Below are 17,166 nucleotides of genomic sequence, written 5' to 3'. Positions count from 1 at the left end.
TCCCTCCTCAGTCTCTTCCTGAGGTTTCTACCGTTTTTTTTCTCCCCGTTAAAGGGTTTTTTTGGGGAGTTTTTCCTGATCAGCTGTGAGGGTCATAAGGACAGAGGGATGTTGTATGCTGTAAAGCCCTGTGAGGCAAATTGTGATTTGTGATATTGGGCTTTATAAATACAATTGATTGATTGATTGATTGACTTAGTATTTCCTCTTTTTATGCAGATCATCCAAATGATTTCCACTATGTACACTGGCAAAATTCTTAGCCAGCAAATGAGCCTTTTCTTTGTCAGTTATAGCTATTGTTTCCCCATCCTCTAATACTGGTATTTTATTGAACTTCCTTTTACCACTCATTTTTTTTAACATGTTCCAAACATCACCTAATTTCACTTCTTTACCTATATCACCACAATATGTTCTCCATGTGCTCTTTTCACTAGATTTGATAACCTTACAAGTCAGAGCTTTTTTCCTTTGGTAGTCTATTAAGTTTTCTTGATTCAAGTTACTCCTCAGTACTCGTAAAGCTCTATTTCGTTCTCTATTTCAATTTCAATTCAATTTCAATTTCAATGTATTTATTTAAAAAGGGACAGTGCATATTAATGAACATATACATGTAAATATGCCAGATTATAGCTGTAGGCTAGTTTCCATCTGTAGTCCCTTGGCAGGTTGATATTACATCAGATAAAATAGAAAAAAAGAAAAATGAAAAGAAACAGAACATACACAATACAAGTACACGGATCATTCAAGACATATACAATACAAGTACACAGAACAGAGTACAGAGACCAGTCAAGCTAGTGTGCAAAAAAGGAAAGTGCTTACCATAAAGTGCTGTTGCATAGATAAAATATAGATTGCACAGATTTAAATAAATACAAATCTAAATTGCACAATGCCCTTATAAAGTGCTAGTGCATATTAGATAAAGTGCTGCTGCATAACAGAAAATTGACCAGTGCTAAATGAAGATTGCACATTGCCCTACTACATATTACTAATAAAAAGTACAGTTATAGATATAAAGTGCATACTGCACATTAAAGTGCTTAAGAAATTGCACATGGCCCTGTTGTACACTGCTCTGTTACATCAAGTTCATGGAGGTGGTTACACATGGTCACAGATCTGGTTGGTCCTAATCCACGCCTTCAGAAGCCTCTTGAATGTTATGAAGCTGGATGATTCTCTGACTGAGAGTGGTAGGCTGTTCCAGAGCTTGCTACCTTCATACGACATAACATTTTGTCCCACTGCAGTCCGCCTAAAAGGCACTTCGCAATCACCTCTAGAGGTGGCTCTGGTGTTTCGCGTAATAGAAACATTAGTTCTTCTCTGTCTGATAAAATCATTTAGTGGTGGTGCTAGTCCCTGTAAGACTTTATAGATCATGCAGGCAATTTTGAATTTTTTTAAATTTTCAAAACTGAACAGATTGTACTTTGAGAGGATATTACAGTGATGATATGAAAAGGCTTTTTTTGTCCAGGATTTTCAAGGCTTTTTTGTACAGGGACTCCACAGGTTTAAGATTCGTTGCTCCAGTAAACAACCAGCACGTAATACAATAGTCAATATGCGAAAGAATCATTGAATGCAGGAAAGTTATAGCAGCACCCTCAGTCAGAGAACCTCTTATTTGTTTGAAGTTATACAAATTAAATGTTACCGTATTCGATATTTTCTATATTTTCTTGATGTGGCTCTTAAAGGACAGCGCGGAATCCAGAACAACCCCCAAATACTTAAAGTCCTGAACAATCTGCAGCTCTTCTCCTATAAAAATATTGGAATGTAGTATCTTTACCGGTTGTTTTGAGAATACCATACACACAGTTTTCTTAGTATTCAGTAGCAGAGAGTTACTAGACAACCAGGACTGTATTTGAGTTGTTGCTAATGTGAGATTGTTAGCAGCTTCTTCAACATTTTTTGCCGGAGTAAAAATTACTGCATGATCCGCGTACATTTGAATATTAATATCACAAAAAACATTGGGTAGATCATTGATATACAAAGAGAATAAAATCGGACCAAGGATGGAACCTTGTGGAACACCAGTAGAACACTCTAAGTAGGAGGATTTTTGCCGTTGACCTGCACACACTGCTTTCTGTTGGAGAGATATAATTTCATCCACATGATAGCCTGAGTGGAAAAGTTAAAATAAGACAGTTTATTAAGTAAAATTTGTTGGTTAACAGAATCAAAAGCCTTTTTCAAATCCAAAAATACAGCACCAACGCAGCTATTTTGATCTAAAAAGCACTATGTTTTTTCCAAGAATAGAGAAATGGCTGAGTCGGTGGAATGGTTGGCCCGGAATCCAAATTGCATAGGATGCAAGGTGTTTTGGCTGATTTTTAAATGATCAATAAGTTGTTCGGCTATCCACTTTTCTAATATTTTTGCTATAATGGGCAAAATGCTGATCGGTCGGTAATTATCATGTCAGTTTTATCACCAGATTTGAATATAGGACTAACCGTGACCACCCTCCAGGCTTCAGGGACAACTGAGTGCTTAATACACAAATTAACCAGGTGCGTGATTGGGCATATCAGAGATTCTTTATATTCTTTCAAAAATTTTTTAATCAATTCCATAGTTATCTTTAGCTTTAGAGATTTTTAAAGAGCAGATGATATTTACCACTTCTGCTTCAGAGATCTCCTTTTTAGAGAAACCAGCGTGTGCATGGTCAACGGGGCAGAGATCATTGTCAGGGGAAGAGAAGAGCTGAGATATTTTCTGAACAGAGTTGATGAAGTAAAGATTAAGCTCAGCAGCCACCATCCTCGGATTTTTCAATGTCAATGTCAATGTCAAGTTTATTTATATAGCACATTTAAAAGCCTAAGGCCAACCAAAGTTTAAAAGCCTAAGGCCAACCAAAGTGCTTTACAAGATGAAATCATCAGCACCAATAAACAATACAACCAGAAACAGTACAACGCAGAGAGGTAAAAGAAAACAAAACAAAACAATACACAGCAACAGGTGACTCAACTCAGCCAAAAGCCAGGGTAAACAGGTGGGTTTTAAGACGAGTTTTAAAAATAGAGAGGCTAGTCGCAGACTGCACAGACAGAGGCAAAGCGTTCCACAGTGTGGGAGCCGCAACCGCAAAGGCTCGATCTCCTCTAGATTCTAAGAGGGATCGAGGAACGTCCAGAACTAACTGGTCACCTGACCTCAGGGCTCTGGAGGGTCGATGCACCTTGATAAGGTCGGATAAATATTCAGGTGCCAGTCCATACAGAGACTTAAACACAAATAAAAGAATCTTAAAATCAATCCTGTACCTAACCGGAAGCCAGTGAAGCGAAGAGAGCACAGGTGTTATGTGCTCATATTTCTTTGTCCCGGTAAGGAGACGAGCTGCTGCATTGTGCACAAGCTGTAGACGGTTAAGCTCTGATTGGCCGATGTCGACGTACAGGGAATTACAATAATCTAAGCGCGATGAAATGAACGCATGGATAACCTTTTCTAGATCAGCCTCTCTTAGATAAGGTTTGACTTTGGCTAAGAGCCGAAGCTGAAAAAAGCTAGCCTTAACTACAGAGCTGACCTGCTTGTCCAATTTAAACGCCCCATCAATAATCACACCTAGGTTTCTGGCCTGGGAACCTATATAGGGTGCTAGTGGGCCAAGGGAGCTGGCAAGAACCTGGACAAGGTCAGGACGACCAAACAGGACAATCTCCGTTTTGTTTTCATTTAGTTTTAGGAAATTTAGGTCCATCCATGTTTTAATGTCCCTCATGCAATTAAACACAGCATGGAGGGATTCCTTGGAGGGGACCTTTAATGGCAAGTACACCTGCACATCATCAGCAAAACAATGAAAAGGAATACCATGCTTCCTAAATATTGACCCCAGGGGTAGCATATATAGAGAGAGCAGGAATACCATGCTTCCTAAATATTGACCCCAGGGGTAGCATATATAGAGAGAGCAGTAGAGGGCCTAGAACTGACCCCTGGGGGACCCCGCAGGTCAGAGGGGCCACAGAGGAGGAAAACTGCCCCAACTGCACACAGAAGGATCTATCAGCAAGGTAAGATTTAAACCACTCCAGAGCGGACCCTTTAATGCCCACACAGCGCTCGAGACGTGACAGGAGAATAGTGTGATCCACTGTATCGAATGCCGCTGTGAGATCTAATAAAATTGAAAAGGCACAGTTACCAGAATCAAGGTTTAAAAGAAGATCATTAAAAACTATTAAAAGAGCTGTTTCAGTACTGTGAAGAGGCTTAAAACCAGACTGAAGCAATTCACCAATGTTGGCCTGATCTAAAAATTCTTGGAGTTGGCTAAAAACAACTTTCTCTAAAACCTTGGAAATAAACGGAAGTTTAGAGATTGGCCTGAAGTTAGAGAGAACCAAGGGATCCAGATTTTTCTTTTTTAAAAGAGGCTGCACCGTGGCATGTTTGAAGGAGGATGGAACACATCCAGAGCTCAGACACAGATTTATAAGAAACAAAATAAAAGACCCAATTGAGCTGAAAACCTTTTTAAACAAGCGGGATGGAATGCTGTCAGATGGGCAGTTAGCAGGGCGAAGATGTTCGACTATTTCAGTGAGTGCAGAAAGTGAGACAGGCTTAAACTGGTGAAAAGCAGCTGAGCTTGCTGTAGGAATTGAGGGGTCCTAGGCAGGCTGAGGGAGTTGGGGTCTACGAGCTGAAATCTTATTGACAAAAAATTGCAAAAAGTCCTCACACAGAGAAGACGACGGTTCAACAGAGACATCATCACAAGGGTTCACAAGTGAATCAAATACATTAAAAAGAACCTGAGGTTTGTGAGTGTTGTTGGAGACAAGTGAGGAAAAATATTCAGCTTGAGCAGCTTTAACAGCCTGCTGATAATTAAGAAGGCAAACACGTAGAAGATCCCGAGAAATCTGCAGATTATCCTTTTTCCACTTTCTCTCCGCTTGTCTACATGCGCGTCTGACAAGTGGACTCATTTAGCCAAGGCTCAGCCTGTGGCTTAACGCGCATTAAAGTCATAGGTGCAATGGAGTCTAAGGTGTCAGTACAGAGAGAATCAAACAACTTCATACAAACATCCACACTGAGGTCGCCGAAATCATCCAGAGAAAACGAGTCTTTCCAGGCGGCAGAGAACTGCAGAGGAGTCGAAGAATTAAGAACACGGAGACGGCGAACGGGCGCGGAGTCCTTGTTGTAGGGTGTAGGTAGTGACATGGAAAATAGAACAGGTAGATGGTCGGATAAGAGTGTGTGGCAGATTTCAGTTATATGTACATTCAGTCCATATGACAGTACAAGATCCAGAATATGGCCTTTATCGTGCGTCGGCTCCGAAACAGACTGCATGAGATTAAGAGCGTCAATTAGATTCAAAAAGTCTCTGACCAGCGGTCTGGTCTCACAGCAGACATGCACATTAAAATCGCCGACATTTAAAACGTGGTCATACTCAAGAATAATACCCGACACAAAGTTTGCAAAGTCCCGGATAAAGTCTTTGTTAAATTTCGGTGGGCGATAGACCACAGCACAGAGAACAGTCATGGGGATTTTTACCTCAAAGAGTTGGAGCTCAAAGCTGAGAACAGTCATGGGGATTTTTACCTCAAAGAGTTGGAGCTCAAAGCTGGAGCCATTGACAGCTGGGGACTGCTGGACGTGAAAGGTGGATTTGAATATGGATGCCAGTCCTCCACCTTTGCCGGAGGTGCGAGGGGAGCTGAGGAAACTACATCCAGGGGGAAGGAGCTCCGAAAAAGGAGCAAGATCACCTTCATGGAGCCAGGTTTCAGTTAAAAACATAAAATCCAGTTTCCGTGAGGCAAAAAAGTCATTCAGTAAAAAGGTCTTATTGGTGACAGATCTCACATTCAGTAAAGCCAGCCGGAGATTAAAAGTGTCCGAAGGTGAAGCACGCTTCAGTGTGCGGAGGTTCCGATGGTCCACGCCGCGTCTCCCGGTCCGACCACGCCAGCTGGTAGGAGGCAGCAACAGCTGATCGGGGTCCGCCGAACAGCTGACGCTGTCAGAGCCGCTAGCGTCAGGGAGCACCGGCCGGATCCATCAGGCTCTAATCCTCCACGATTGCAGGGCAGGGGAAACATCTAGAAAATGGCGATTAATGCCATAATCTGACACACAAAGAGACCTTAGGTGAGCCTCCAGCCTGACGCTGAGGCCTCCTCGTTTACCCCGTCTTCTCCGGCGTCTCTGACGGGCAGGGTGGAGTGGATGACGCCTCAGGAACGCAGGGATTTCTTCGAGGCGTGGAGAAAAGTTCACCAATGGATCATATTTGAGCTGATCGGAGAAGCCTCTAATCTCAAGTAGAGTCTGGTGATCATAGCTGAGGAGAGACGACACCTCTTGACAGAACAGGTAAATCACTAAACATACAGCAAACACAAAGCAGAGCGACAGACGGCCAGCCGAGCACCCTGGCGCCATCGTGCCAGTTTCATTCATTCATTCATTCATTCATTCATCTTCTAACCGCTTCATCCTCTTGAGGGTCGCGGGGGGGCTGGAGCCTATCCCAGCTGACATCGGGCGAGAGGCAGGGTACACCCTGGACAGGTCGCCAGACTATCGCAGGGCTGACACATAGAGACAAACAACCATTCACGCTCACATTCACACCTACGGACAATTTAGAGTTATCAATTAACCTAATCCCCAATCTGCATGTCTTTGGACTGTGGGAGGAAGCCGGAGTGCCCGGAGAGAACCCACGCTGACACGGGGAGAACATGCAAACTCCGCACAGAAGGGCTCCCACACCCGGGATCGAACCGGGAACCCTCTTGCTGTGAGGCGACAGTGCTAACCACCACACCACCGTGCCGCCCCGTGCCAGTTTCACTAGTTGATTATTTACTTTAATTTCGAGGTCATTCTTGTCATTTTTATTCTTTCTACCAGTTAATTTGTTTATGTTCTGCCAAATTATTTTACCATTCCCCTTAGCATTCTCAATCATGGTCATAAAGAAGTTAGCTTTCGCCTTTCTCAGTGTTTGAGTTACTTTATTTCTCACAGAAGTGAAATTTTGTCTGTCAGAAGTTAGTCCGGATCTCAGGGCTTTTTTTCAATAGTTGGTCTCTCAGTTTCATCAGCTTCTTACAGTCAGAGTTTAGCCATGGCAGGGAGTTGAATTTCCTTATCCTCTGGCTCCCTCTCCTGGAGAAGGAGGAAATGACCTCATTAAGTTTTGTTAAAAAGCAGTTAGTGCTGGTGTTGACATCCTCACAGTTGAGGATATCATCCCAGGCAGTCTCTTTCAAGGCTAATTTGAGGTGTGGCTGTTAGTACATTCTTCATTCCACCATGGTACAACTTTTCTTTTTCCAGTTATATTGCTCATGGGTATGCGCTTCGACGCAGCATTCAGAATTAGATTACTCACTAACGAAACACATTCTTCTATATTACCATCCAGTGTTCTTGGAATTTTCCCCAATTAGCTTTTTCGAAGCACCATTTCTTTAACTTGTATCTTTCTTGTGAAAAAATGTTAAGGTTTACAGAACAAAGAATCGGGAAATGGTCACTTCCTATGCTAGAGTTATTATCAACATTCCATTAAGATGAACATACTAAATTTCTAGATACAAGTGTTAAATCAAGATAGGCTATTTCTATAAACATCTAGTCTTGTTCTTTTGCCATCATTGATACAGACTAGTGATCTTTCTTCCAATAGTTCCTCCACCACATTTCCATTATTATCTGTGTGTTTACTTCCCCGAAGACTGTTATGTGCATTAAAATCCCCGCACCATATTTCTTTTCTATTTTCATGCTTGATTGTATTAAACATTTCAGCACTAAACTTTTTGCATGGGTTGTAAAAGTTGATTATTTTAGTGTTAACATCTGCATTACACACTTCAATAATTACACATTCCATGGCTGCTGGTGATGGTAACCTTCGAAACACTATGTTATCTTTAACAAATGTAGCACAGCCACCTCCTTGATTGTCTACCTTGTCATATCGAGCCGAGGTATATCCTGGTAGAATAAAATCAAGATGAAGCCGAGGTATATCCTGGTAGAATAAAATCAAGATGAGGCCTTAACCAGGTTTCTTGCACACATAAAATATCCGGTCGAGGTTCTAATTCTGATACATAACTTTTAAATTCTTGTCCATTGGCAATAAGGCTTCTCGTGTTCCATTGTAGTAAATGGATCACCATAATAAAGATGTTAATCATTACCCTGGGACCCTCCATCAATGTTTGTTCTCAGTATTTCATGAATATCCTCTGCTCTTAAGTCTTGAATACCCAGGAACTCTTCTGCTGCATTCACCACTCTCTTAATTCTATCACTTTTTTCTTGCGTAGTAGCCACAGTGATTATTTTACAAATAAAGGCAACAAAACTTGTCTGATCCACAATCAGTGAATCCTCTTTAACCTTGCATTTATGTGAACACTGCACCAGCTGTGTCATTGGAGCCTTAGCTGCTCTGTCTTCTTGCCTTCTAGGCCTGCTAGCTCTCTGTGGTAGAGACCTCAGGTCGCCACTTATTCCTCCTACTTCGCCACTCATTACTTCTACATGTGTTTCAGAGGGTCTACTTTGCATTTCATCATTAACTCTCTTCAAAGCTTCTGCATATGATGTATATACAGTATATGTTATTGATTACCTTACATTTTTGCACCTCTTTTGCTTTAATCTGTACAGAACAGCCTCCAGATGCTGCACTATGTTCTCCTCCACGGTTACAACATTTCAGCTTAGCATCTTTCGCACATTTACCATAGTCATGTTCCCCTCCACATTTTGCACATCTTTGTTTACCGCGGCACTGTTGGGCTCCATGTCCCATTCTTTGGCATTTAAAGCATCGTATTGGATTTGGGATATATTCTCTTATTCTCTATTGATCCACCCCATTCTGATCTTTTTGGGAAGCGTGCTCTCAAATTGTACCAGCATTGATAGACTTTCCTTCTTTACCCCATCTTTGTTTGTCTTTAGTCTCTTGACGTCTAGCACTTTCGCTCCTCTGATTTCTTTCTTGACTTCCTCCTCAGTCATTTCTAGCGGCACATTTGAAATTACACCTCTCAGTTTAGCCACTATACCAGGGATGTGAGTTGTAATCTTTACTCCAAGTGTATTTATCTTGAGGATTTTATCTTGTTGCTGCTTGTTCATAGCAGAAATAAGAACTCTGTGGTTGTTGAGAAACTTGGCAAATCTTATCTTTCCAATTTCTTTCTCAATTGCTTTAGTCATTCTTACTGGATGAAAGTGCCCCGTCTCTGTCCCAAACAAAATGACTACTTTCCAGTCTTTCTCAGTCTCATGTTGCGCTGAATCTTCCCGATAAGTTCTTACTTTTCTTGAAGCACCCTCTTCTTCTTGACTGCTTCAATCTGACCAAGCTTCGCTTCTATCTTTCTTATCCTGCCTTTTCCTTCGTCTGTTTGATGCGAAACACCAATCCATACCTTCCTCATCCCATCCCTCCGAACTTTCACCTATCCTACACTCACGGTTCAGTTGATTGCAATCCGACACTATTTCTCTCTCCGTCCACCTCTCGTCCTCCCTCCCCAAAACAACACTGTGGGTCAGGAGAAACTGTAGAACATATCCTCTTCCAGTGTCCAAAGTACCAAACACAGAGAAACACACTCAAAGCAGCATTTCAGAGAAATAAGATACCGTTTAATGTAGCAGATCTATTGAGGAGACACTCAGGGGATGTTATGTTTGGAGCGATTTTTAGGTTTTGGAAGCAACAGGGCTTGTAAATAGAATTTAATACGTAGTATATTCTATTCCACACTCCAGTCCAGAAGGTGGCGGTAATGCACCTAGAAGTTGTTTGCCAACCGCCACAAAACGAAAGAGGAAAAAGAAGAAGAAGAAGAAGCAGTAGAGGAGCGGAATGGAGGAGGACAAGCAGAACCCGGAGCACCGGAGCAACAAGGTCCGGAGAAGACAAGCAGCAGGCTCGTCCTCTGATAGCAGCGATGTTGAGGTGAGTGTTGATGACGTCATGGATAAAAAGGGCTTGACAGCAGCCACACTAAAGACACGAGGAAGAGTCTCGAGGCTCCGTGGATCATCCGCTCATTCTCTGGTTCACTCTGAGCCTCGTGGCGGCCATTTTGTTCTCCTCCTGTACTGGTTTCCAGTCTGCGGTCAGTGCTCCGGGTTGTTCTGTCTGCTGGGATTCAGGGACAGTGGACTTCCGGTTTGAGGGACAGAGACAGATGGTGATGAAGGACAGGTTGTTGTTTCTGGGTGTCCAGTTATAGTGGAGCTTTTATCAGCTCATGTTTTGTACACATAACACTGACTGCTCTGTGTGGTTTCTTCATGGAGATTTTCGCGCGCGGCGGATTTCGTGATCTCGCGAGAGCTTACAGAACGAACAACAGGCTTGTATGCGATTATTTCTTTCTTTATTATGCAGTTACAGTGCTGAGGAATGACTGGTTACATGTAATTAAACTACAAAATAAATATATTTACCTTCTGAGAGAGTCAGTCATTAATTTACAGACTCTTAACAGGGGCGTGTCCAGGGTCTGAGGACACTGGGGGCTCAGCCTCTGTAGGGGGGCACTCTGGTTCCCTGTTTAGTGTGTGTCGTTTCGCCTGCTTTCCACATGACTTGTTAATTGTGATGTTAAAAATATACTGTAGTTTTTAGTAAAGCTTTCACATTAAAGTCCCGCATCAAAGGCGATTCACAGATTAACAAGCAAAAAGTAGGCTACGGTGAACTTGTATGTCCCCTGAAGTTAAATTTGAGTTTTAGAGTGTTTTCTTAAAAGGCTAAAAACTTTCTTGATAGGCTAGCTGTTTTTGGAGACATGTTTGAAAACATGCAACAGGAACAATTTTAAAAGACACAGTGCGCTCTCAAAATAACTGTTGATCAACGGAGCAGCAGCAAACACTGTTTAAAACTTAGCAAACCAGTTTGGATTTGGATTTATTTTGATAAGGCGCAGCTCCTAACAGAGTTTCATGTTTTTTTGTTGTTGTTTTTTTCTGCGACTAAGTGACCAAAATGTATAATTTAATAATTACATTAATATCGTAAACATGCGGGTGACTAGTTGACAAATGGACCTAATGGACAGTGGTGGAAACTAGAGACATACTTTTGCTGAAGTACTGAAGCTACTTAAGTACAGCGTCGAGGTACTTTTAATTTACCAGAGTATTTCTATTTTATGCTCCCGTGTACTTTTATTCCACTACATTTCAGAAGTAATACTGTACTTTTTACTGCATTATATTCATCTGACATCTTGAATCACTTCACAGATTCAGATTATGAAAACAACATATAAATCAACCAAAACATTATAGAATAGAATGGAATAGAATAGAATAGAATAGCCTTTATTGTCATTGTGTGTACAATGAAATTAAGGTGCCACTCCAGTCAGTGCAACAAGAAACAACAATAGCAATAAAAATAAATCAATAAAAATAGAATAGACAAACTATGAACAAGAGAAACTATGAACAAGTATATGCCGTGTGTGCCATAAATATTTCTGCACAGTATAGTGCAAATGGTTTGCTTGTAGATATTCCAGGAACAGTGTTATCACTTTTTACAGTTTAGTGTTGTGACAGCTCTTGGAAAGAAACTGTCCCTGAACCTGTTTGTCCGTGTTCTAAGGGACCTGTAGCGCCTGCCAGAGGGCAACAGTTCGACCAGGTGGTGACCGGGGTGGGATGTGTCTTTGATAATGTTGCTAGCTCTGTTGTGATAGCGAGAGCTAGCAGTGTCCTCCACGCTGGGCAGGGGGCAGCCAGTGATCTTTTGGGCGGTATTGATCACCCTCTGCAGAGCTCTCCTGTCTGCTGCCGTGCACCCAGCATACCACGCAGAAATGCAGTATGACAGGATGCTCTCCACGGTGGCTCATTAGAAAGATACCTACCAGCGTCTTCTCCTTCGGGTTGTTTTTCCCCGAGCACTCTCAGGAAATGGAGTCGCTGCTGGGTCTTCTTCACCACCACAGTGGTGTTAACAGACCAGGAGAGGTCATCTGCGATGTGGACCCCCAGGAACCTGAACAAGTGGACCTGTTCCACTGGGTCCCCATTGATGAGGAGTGGGGTCGGGGCTGCACTGTCTTTTCTGAAGTCCATAATGAGCTCTTTTGTTTTTGTTGTGTTCAGTGAAAGGTTGTTTGTTGAACACCACTCTGCCAGTCTGTCAACCTCGTCCCTGTATACAGACTCATCTCCACCTGAGATGAGCCCGACCACAATCGTGTCGTCGGCGAACTTAATGACCAAGTTCGAGGGATGGGCTGGTGTGCAGTCATAAGTGTACAGTGTGTACAAGAGTGGGCTCAGTACACAACCTTGTGGGGAACCTGTGCTGAGGGCGAGGGGGAGGAGAGGTGGGGGCCAATTCTGACGACCTGTGGGCGGTTTGTCAGGAAGTCTTTGATCCAGGAGCAGATGGGGGTGGACAGGCCTCGGTCAGAAAGTTTCTCAACTAGGATGTCTGGTATTGTATTGAAGGCTGAGCTGTAGTCTATGAAGAGCATCCTGGCGTAGCTCCCCGGGTGTTCCAGATGGTTAAGCACAGCGTGGAGAGCTATGCTGATGGCAACCTCAGTGGAGCGGTTTGACCTGTAGGCAAATTGGTAGGGGTCGAAGACGGGGGGGGGGATGCTGGCTTTGATGTGCTGAGAGACCAGTTTCTCAAAACACTTCATGACCACAGGTGTGAGAGCCACTGGTCTGTAGTCATTTAGACTGCTCACAGCTGACTTCTTTGGGACGGGGATGATGGTTGCTGTTTTCAGACAGGAGGGGATGGTGGCTTGTGACAGGGAAAGATTGAAGGTTTGTGTGAAAATCAACCAAAAGGTGACAACCCCTCTAATGGCCCAGACACAGCAATGTGGAAGAGATGATTATGTGTGGATACGATAAAAAGAAGCAAAGTCAAAAAAAAAAAAAAAAAAAAAAGACTACATCAGACCATATGATGATAAAATGAATAATTTATTGTAGATAAAATAAAAAGTAGGGATACACCATATTGGATTTTTCATCAATATCCAACATGCCAATATAAAACAGCTTATTTACCAATATCGATATATCCACTTTTTTCCCACCTATTTTAGGGGATCATCAGGTCTCTTCTGCTTCTGCTTCTTCTTCTTCTGACCAGCTCAGTGGCCTAGTGGTAGAGTGTCCGCCTTGAGACTGGGAGGTCGTGGGTTCAATCCCCGGCCGGGTCATACCAAAGACTATAAAAATGGGACCCATTGCCTCCCTGCTTGGCACTCAGCATCAGGGGTTGGAATTGGGGGGGTTAGATCACCACGTGATTCCCGGGCGCGGCACCGCTGCTGCTCACCGCTCCCTCAGGGGATGGGTCAAATGCCGACCTTTACCTTTAGTGGAATAAACATCATATTAAGCATGTATACTCTTATCATGATGGCCCACCAGCAGATGGAGACACTAAATACAATACTTTAATGTAATATTCATTCATTGTGCAGAATAAGAAAAAGCATGTTGGCTGATTCTGATAGTTCATTTTAAAGATATCGGTCATGATGTGCCAATATTATGGTATATCCCTGATAGAAAGGATTATAGGTGAGTGACTGAGTACATGAGGTCATTATTAAATGTGCAGTATATGAGCATGTTAATCAGTTAGTATAATAATGTGCGTATGAGAACACAGTGTAGTATGGCGGGAACAAAGTCATTGTATAGTGTGCCAGAAAAATGTCAAAGTGCATCATGGTACGAAAAAAATGACATAGTGTAGTATGGCAAAAAAAAAGTTCATTTTTAAAGCAAAATATGGAGGCTTTACAGTTTTTCCATTTGCAATGGTGTATATGATATTTACCCATGATAAAAAATAAATGCTCAATAGTTTCGGGTTCTCTTGAACAAAATACACATAAGGATTTACTTGAAAATGAAATCTTTGTGGTAAAGTTTCAGCAGCTGGATAAACATTGTTTACAATTCTAAAGTGAACGTCTTTTACTTTTGGTGAAATTGGCCATTTAAGATAATGGAAACATTTATTAATTAAAATGTTCCCGTTATGGATTATTCTTACTTTTGAAAATCAGAAAACAATTTGCATTTCAAAACATTACCAATGACTTTGTTATTACATTTCTTATCACCAACATACACTTCACCAATCTTTATTTCAGGCAACTTAATAACCACATGTGAATATGTAAGAGTGCTTTGTGTCATGTGTTTCAAAGGAAGCGGAATGGCTTTACAAATTGGACTGAACTCTCTGACGGAGCATTTTAAATGAAACTTTTCTACAAATGAATCACATTGAATAAAATGGCCATGTTCATCCATCAAGTCAACAACATATAACACTTTTTTCTCATACCATTCTTTTTTAAACAAGGTTTTCTTACTAATTGTAATGGTTCTATTATTCCACAAGGTGGAGCCATGTGGTGTGAAATTATGGGTCTATATCATTTTCCAGTAATGCAGTACCTGTTTATGGAAATCTGACAACTTAATAGGCAGTTTTGAAATCTCCAAATCACATTTCAACTATGTTGAAGTCTCCACCCATTATCACTTGATCTGAAGTGTAGGTTATTTTCCAATCATTCACAAGTTTACCTAGTTCTGCAAACATGTCCCTGTCCGCAGCTTTATTATTCTAACCATAAATACACACTAAAATGTAACGTTTGTCATTTATCTCTACTACTACCATTAACCAATGACGTTATGTATCTGTTTTATTGTCAATTATCATGCCTGGAAACCTGTTAAATAATACCATTACTCCAGCTGAATGAGAAGTTCCATGTGCAAAAAAAGCAGAATCGCCCCACTGACCTTTCCAAAACTTTTCGTCAGTCATAACAGAATGAGTCTCTTGTAAGAAAACACATTTTGATTTTTGTTCCTTGCAAAATAAAAAGATTGCTTTTCATTTAACACTGTTTTTAACATTCAAAGATAAAAAAGAACACACATAGGGTCTTCATAAAACATATAGATTCAAGATTCAAAGTGTTTATTGTCATATGCACAGTAAGGACACGCGTTTCCTTGCAGAATGAAATTCATTCTTTTCTGTCACCAATTATTGCTAAGCAATGTAAATCTGAAGTATAAAATAGATCAAAAAAGGATCATTCACACTAATCATAATATCAATTCTGTGATACCCTGAAATGCGTTATATTCTTAGATAGTTATCGTACCATGAAAATCTCACACCATGGCAGCCCTAGTGTGCTCGGATTAATTTGGCACAGCAGTCATAATAATTTTGTTTAAATGGAAACTCAACTCCTGACATTAACTGCTGGTGTTCTTCACCACTGTTTTGGAAGAAAGAAATAATGGGAGCAACAGGGGGACCAGCTTTAAGAGTCACATTGTCTTTGTGAATAAGTGCTGCACAGAGGATCTGAACATTGTCTTTGTGAATAAGTGCTGCACAGAGGATCTGATTTATGACAAATGGTTTATGTGGGTTAGGAAAAGTAACTGATAAATATTTAAAGAAAATGAGAAAAGACTTTGGTGTGGCGGTTAGCCTGTACAGTCATGGGGGAGACATGAGCACAAGTCAAGAATCTCAGGTCCAACCCAAAACCACGAAACCACTAAATTATGGAGAGAAGTATCAGTGAGAGTTGCATTGATAAGTAGTATTGGTATCAATTCCTATCAAAAAGTCAAAACCTAAATAAAAACTATTCTGTAAGTTATTTATCATAACATTTGTTGGTGGTAATGCATTAGTCAGACATTGTGGGTTATGTTTGGCAGACATGCTTTAAATGTTATTTATGGTTTTAGTTGGCTCGCTGCACCGTGACAACTCATGAACTCTTTTTCTGTTTGTTGCTATAGGAACAGAGAGGAAGAGAGGAACTTATACGTCACCACCATGACAAATCCTTCACAACATCTGGATCTTTAAAAATTCATCAAAGAGTTCAAACTGGAGAGAAACCATACAGCTGCGACCAACATAGCTTAAAAAATCACCACCGTGTTCACACTGCAGAGAAGTTGCAACGCACATCCCTTGAAACTCACCAAAGAATTCACACAGGAAAGAAACCGTACAGCTGTGATCAATGTGGCAAAGCTTTTACAAGGTCAGATGTCTTGAAAGCCCATCAACGCAGTCACACAGGAGAGAAACCATACAGCTGTGATCAATGTGGCAAAGCTTACACATGTTCAGGTAGCTTGAAAGCCCATCAACGTAGTCACACAGGAGAGAAACCGTACAGCTGTGATCAATGTGGCAAAGCTTTCACACGATCAGAGAACTTGAAAGCCCATCAACGCAGTCACACAGGAGAGAAACCATACAGCTGTGATCAATGCGGCAAAACTTTCACACGATCAGAGAACTTGAAAGCCCATCAACGCAGTCACACAGGAGAGAAACCATACAGCTGTGATCAATGCGGCAGAACTTTCACACGATCAGAGAACTTGAAAGCCCATCAACGCAGTCACACAGGAGAGAAGCCATACGGGTGCAACCAATGTGTGAAAAAGTTTGCCCACATCAGAACCCTAATATCTCATAAATATATTCACACAGGAGAGAAACGATACAGGTGTGATCTATGTGGTAAAGCCTTTGCACTGTCAGGGGCCTTAAAAAACCACCAACGTATTCACACAGGAGAGAAACCGTACAGCTGTGATCAATGTGGCAAAGCCTTTGGAGATTCAGGGGTCTTAAAAAAACACCAACGTATTCACACAGGAGAGAAACCGTACAGCTGTGATCAATGTGGCAAAGCCTTTGGACATTCAGGGGCCTTAAGAAGCCACAAACGTATTCACACAGGAGAGAAACCGTACAGCTGTGATCAATGTGGCAAAGCCTTTGCACTGTCAGGGGCCTTAAAAAGCCACCAACGTATTCACACAGGAGAGAAGCCGTACTGGTGTGACCAATGTGGAAGATTATTTGCCTGGTGCAGTCATTTGAGAGCCCACCAATGCCGGCATGCAGGAGAGAACCCGTACAGCTGTGACTAGTGTGAGAAAGCTTTTATTGAACGGTATGACCTAAAAATCCACCAACGTGTTCACACCAGAGAGAACCCGTCCCGATGTGACCAATGTTGG

General features: G+C 41.7%; 1 protein-coding gene and 1 pseudogene across 1 annotated transcript; both read left to right on the top strand.

Moving 5' to 3' along the window:
• The window catches only part of LOC126404356 (gastrula zinc finger protein XlCGF17.1-like), a 124,222-nt pseudogene that overhangs the window by 93,995 nt on the left and 13,061 nt on the right, over positions 1-17,166 (top strand).
• On the top strand, positions 9,862-17,155 carry LOC126404322 (zinc finger protein 135-like). Its single transcript, XM_050067487.1, has 2 exons — positions 9,862-10,027; positions 15,922-17,155. The coding sequence occupies exons 1-2, from the start codon at positions 9,935-9,937 to the stop codon at positions 17,074-17,076; spliced, it is 1,248 nt and encodes a 415-aa protein (XP_049923444.1). The 5' UTR covers positions 9,862-9,934; the 3' UTR covers positions 17,077-17,155.

The sequence above is a fragment of the Epinephelus moara genome, chromosome 17, assembly GCF_006386435.1.
Source record: "Epinephelus moara isolate mb chromosome 17, YSFRI_EMoa_1.0, whole genome shotgun sequence".
Lineage (NCBI taxonomy): Eukaryota > Metazoa > Chordata > Actinopteri > Perciformes > Serranidae > Epinephelus > Epinephelus moara.
Note: the sequence above shows the minus strand (reverse complement) of the source record. Positions and strands in the feature narration are given on the sequence as shown.

Excerpts from the sequence above, each read along its gene's own strand:
- LOC126404322 (XM_050067487.1), top strand. The coding sequence starts at position 9,935 with ATGGAGGAGGACAAGCAGAACCCGGAGCACCGGAGCAACAAGGTCCGG. Across the intron at positions 10,028-15,921 it reads CTGATAGCAGCGATGTTGAG|GAACAGAGAGGAAGAGAGGA; the intron begins GTGAGTGTTGAT and ends TTGTTGCTATAG.